Source organism: Belonocnema kinseyi, chromosome 2, assembly GCF_010883055.1.
Source record: "Belonocnema kinseyi isolate 2016_QV_RU_SX_M_011 chromosome 2, B_treatae_v1, whole genome shotgun sequence".
In the NCBI taxonomy this organism is placed as follows: Eukaryota; Metazoa; Arthropoda; class Insecta; order Hymenoptera; family Cynipidae; genus Belonocnema; species Belonocnema kinseyi.
The window spans coordinates 82,034,172-82,039,473 of record NC_046658.1 but is presented as its reverse complement, the minus strand read 5'-3'; the positions used below and the strand labels follow the sequence as shown (position 1 = coordinate 82,039,473).

General features: G+C 28.8%; 1 protein-coding gene across 1 annotated transcript in view; it reads left to right on the top strand.

Annotated features, from left to right (window-relative positions):
* The window catches only part of LOC117182743, a 12,863-nt gene that overhangs the window by 1,295 nt on the left and 6,266 nt on the right, over positions 1-5,302 (top strand). The window contains exon 2 of the mRNA XM_033375847.1: positions 4,519-4,696. Coding sequence (XP_033231738.1) covers positions 4,519-4,696 — 178 coding nt within the window. The remainder of the gene's footprint in view (positions 1-4,518; positions 4,697-5,302) is intronic.

Sequence of the window (5,302 nt, the reverse complement as noted above, 5' to 3'; positions counted from 1 at the left end):
CCAGACCTAGCCCCGAGTGACTATTTTCTGTTTCCTAACCTCAAAAAATGGCTTGGCGGTAAGAAATTTGCGGACAATGAAGAAGTAATCGAAGCTGTAAATTGGTATTTTGAGGAGCTTGACGAATCATTCTATAGAGATGGCATTGCTAGACTAGAACACCGCTACGAGAAATGTATCAGCCTTGGAGGAGATTATGTTGAGAAATAAAAAAAAAACATTCTTAAAAACGTTGTTTTTCTTGGTCAGGCCGGAAACTTATCAATCCACCCTCGTATAAGTATCAATATATTTTTAGGCTTACCAATTAAAATAATTTCAGTGCAAAGCATTTAAGACTAAAGATAATTCAATTTAGCATGTTAAAAGTGGACCATTTCCAAATTAGAAGTGTCTAATATTAGACAATTCCTAATTATTTAAAAATTGTATCATATCAGATTTATAACCTCTAAAGTTTAAAAATTGGCACTTGATTTTAACTAAATTTGAACCAATTGCAGAACGAATAGTTTTTCAGTTAAATTAATGAAACTTTATGCATAATTTGTTATCTTATATACAAATTTTATGAAAAGTTGTTCATATCAGATATTTGTGATGGAATAGTACATTATGGTGACTATTGAGAATTTTTTATTAACATCAATAACTGCTCAACAGATTTTTATCATGTTATATGTACTTAAAAATAAAATTGATTTTTCTGTGCGAAATTAACAGTAAGTTATTCAACAATGGACTCTTGATATAAAGCGATAACATTTGATGAATGTTAATCAAAAGTTAATTAAAAAATGCATCAGTTGGCTATTGTGCAGCACTTAAACATTGTTCTTTTAACGTAATCCACTGTTAATAACAAATTTTTTTAAATTTTTAGACACCTTGTTAACGACCTGCAATTGCTATTAATATTTATAATAACATTTGAATAGAAAAATTTGTTTATAACATTGGAAATATCAATGCCAATAGTGAAACCGTACCAAAGTGTCTAAAAAAGGGTAAAAATGTATTATTACAAGCATTTGATTACGTTGAAACAACAAAGTTTAAATGCTGAAAAATAACGAAATAATGGATTTTTGAATTAATTTGGTTCAAACATTTATAAAATTTTATTTCCTTCTGAGCAAGAAGTCATTTCTATATAATTAGCAGTTAAATTCGTTAAAAAAATCTACACTTAATTTTTCAAAACATTAAATGCTGAAAATTGGATTGAACAACTGCTCTAAATAACAACAATTCATTATTTTCATTAAAATGTTCTTAAAAAATTATAAGTTAATTATTTACAATTGATTGTGTAGAAAGAACCGTGTTTGTATGTCCACACAAATAAATTATTTATTAACTTTCACTCGTTTACTTTAAAAAAATCTTTTGGTCCATAAATTGTTCAAGCTTAGTGCGAATTGAGTAACGAATCACTATTATTTGATATCTTTTTTTGATATTTGAAGCCTCGGCTGAAATAAAGTTGTATCAACACATATTTTGTTTCCATGGACTTCTATGTAAATGAGTTTTTCTTTTGACTGTTTTTCTATTCCGCGGAAGCGCTGCGATCGAAAATTTAAAAATTAAATTCTGAATTAAATGTCGAAATAGTGGAGGTTATTTACTACCATTTTTTTCGCATCTCTCTCAATTAACCTCGTAAGTTTACATATCTAAATCTAATTTAGAATTTTTGAAGGATATGAATAGAAAATTACATTCGTTCAAGAGTGTCGACAAAAAATTTCAAAATTGAATTCGGTAAACTTCAATTGATAAAGGTTCAGTTTATATCAGTTAAGATTATTTACAAATTTGGTCCTGCACATATTGTAAAAAATACAAATATAATTTCTCGTCTTATCTTTAAAAGAAAGAAAAGTAAAACACTTAATTATTTGTGTAATTGTAATTCAAAGTTTTATTTTTATTTTATTATAAAAATAATTTTAACCATATTTTTTATTACAATTTCTGATCATTATTTATCAATCATTTATTTATTTTATTATTTTTGAATATTATATTTGCTGTTACCGATTTTTGACGTTTTACTCCAGCCTCTTTAGCCCTTTTATTTCTTCCTGCGTGTCATTATAATCAATTTAATTTTCTTTTTTTACCTTTATTCCAAACTTTAATGTGATACAAAATATGTGTTGATACAACGTTATTTCAACCGAGGCTTCAGTTGCTTAATGTTTTGTAGTTATTTATGAACGAATTTTGTTTTCATTTCTGATTATTTGTGCTTAAATATTTTTTTCATTTTTGCTATTAAATGAAAAATAGTTCAGGTTTTTTTCGAAAGTCAGTCATGACAGTTTGAGGCACTGTTTCATTAGATTTTATTGATAAAAAAACGTTCTCTTAAGATAGAAATGAAATCCATGTTCTTATGAAAGTTGATTGTTATTCGTTTTCCGTATTTTTTATTTTGCTAGAGACCAGCATGTTTCGAAGGCAACAAAGACTTCTTTATTAGGAGTTTCTTATCGGAAAACTACCAATCTGAACAACAGAATCTTAATTTAATTAAAATTCACTTAATACCTGAAACTGAAAACATAGCAAATTAAAATTGAAAGTTATTTAGTTAAATTTTCCGTTCCTCGGTCAAAACTGATTTGAACATGTAAGACTTTATTATCGAGAATTATCAATCAATTCTTTATTTATTATACCTCCATCTCAACCTTTGTTATATCTTAAGAGATAGTTTTTTTTAATCTAATACCTTTATTACCCTCTCTCTTTATGAATAAATTCTACATGAAGTATCTCTTTCTTTGTTCCTTTCATTAAAACTAACCTTAACATCATCTCAATGAAAATAATGACTCCGTGATACCTAGGACTTCTATGAAAATTATTTGCATGTCCATTTCTCCTTGGTTTAAGTACCGTACGTGTTTGCATTACCAAAACTGCATCACAGTCCACATTTAAATGTGGAAAATTCACCTTCTTTATCTAGTTTATCATACGTATATTTTTTCATTTTTGCAATAATATTACTTTTGAACAATTATGTTGATGATTCTATACAGTGTGTGTTGTGTATATAGAAACAAAGTTCCCCTGTCTTAAATCCATTTAGCAGTATACATCCAAGTTTAAAATTTACTGTTGAAACCGGAATCAAAGGGAGATTAAATTTTCTTGATGACTTTAATTAAAGTTGACGATGGCTTTATTATCATAGATTGAAATAGAAACAATAGTTTTTCCTGAAAAATTATGTCCCTCTGTTCATTTGATTTAAAACAGAATTAGATTTGTACAGAATTTAACTGATAGAGCTCTCAAATTGCCGCATCCAGTTTTTAATTTAAAAAATATTGAATTATGTAAACACAATTTTTGCTCAACTTATCCGTTTTACGTAATTAAAAAACGTTTTAAAAAATAATATCGAAAAAGAGAGTTGAGATTAAGTAGATAAATAAGGTGCCATTTACAAATGAAAACATCTAGACTGTGATCCTCTTTAAATAGGGAAAAAGTATAGCACTTAGACTAAGGTCAGATTAACATCAAAATAATTTTAATAGAAGTTCTAAAAAATACTCAGTCCTTTTATAGAATCACACATGGTCACAATTCTAATAGGGATGACTCAAAGATCCTTTATCAGGACTAGAATAAGAAAAGAGAGAATTCATGTAGATGTTATTAAATAACAGATAGGGTAATAAACCGATGAGTTTTAAAAATAATATCTCGAGATATAACAAAATTCAGGATCACTTGGATGCATTGTTTTTTTGTTTCTGTTAATAAAGTCGTATATATCCAAATCATTTTTCACCAAAGAATGGAAAATTTAACCAAATACCTTATGATATCAATTTCATATGCTTCAATTTTTAGGTAATATGCGGATTTTAATTAATACAAGGTTCAATTGTGCATACCGACAGTTTATCTGTAAACAATTCCTGATCAGAATGTCTAAATTGGCTTCAAAACATGTTGACCCCTAGCAATATAAAAATTTGAGAAAGAATAAGAAAATAGTGAGAGGTTGATTTTAGTTGACTCTATTCTTTTTCTCTTTTTTTTTTCTTTTGTTATACATTTGTCTATAATAAGCCGGGAAGGAGGGAGATGAAAATCTTATTTTTATTTGTAAGCTTTTTGTGTTCTCATTTGGTATACATAAAACTGTTCATCTAAAAGTAAATTTCATTTCGATCTTGAAAGAATTTTGAAGAGAGAGACACTCAGCTCAAGATTTGTTCCAATCTGCAGAGTAGCCCATGAATACTGATAAGATTTCTTATATAAGGAGTACATGTTTGCCTTAATTTATCAAAAGATATCTGCTTTTGCAAATACTGATTGAAGGATGTTTCGAAATCAGAAATTTTTAGAAATTTCTGCATTTCTGAATTATCATTTTTCTACTTGGGAAATGTGATATCTGAATAGTTTGGTTGAGAATCGTATTTTTTGCACCACTTGTGCTCTGTAACACGTATAATATCGCTATAGTTTATTTTATTCAAGGTACTTTTTGGCCTCGGGCTTCCCATGGAGGGTGAGATATCCATGACTATGGGTTATGTGTTGAAGTGCAACTACAATCTCCCTTACAATTCATCCGGCTACAAACAGGAAGAATTTCGATACGGGAGGTCGGCAGATATGGCGTTATCAGAGCAAAGTAAAGAGGAAGCTACACAAGGTACAACACATATGAAAAGTTTGCATAGACATATTTTAAAACTTGGAACGTAAAATTTGCCCTGTTTTCATAGATCCTGAAGCAAATCCCTTTCGTCTTCCTTTGAACGCAAGTTGCATAAAGTATAAGCATACACATTCGTGGTTTAACTCTCGTGACCATTGTAAACCATAAAAATATACATATAAGCGCAGGATAATAGTGTTTGGGTCAGGGAAAGCTAATACGGGGAAAAAGTTATTGTTTTATGTTCAGACTAGTACGTTTTTATATGAAAATATGAATTTTTTAGGAGTAATTCATTTCTAATTCAACTTTTAAAAAAGCTTGAACATTAGGGAAGACCAAAAATTTTATTTTTTGATTCTCATGCTTTCGATCACAATTTTGTTTAATACAATAAAATAAGCTCCCAGTAACCTTGACTTTTAAAATATTTTTTAGCAACACATTCAAATTATAATCAAGTTTCATGATTATTCGGACCGTCACGATTACTGGAACTACAGTCTGTCAAGTTAAAGCGTGGGTGGCTTTACTCGCAGTCGGTAAGGTGTATCGACATGATTTTGGTGTCAATATATTAAGAAGAGCTCCCTCTTTCAT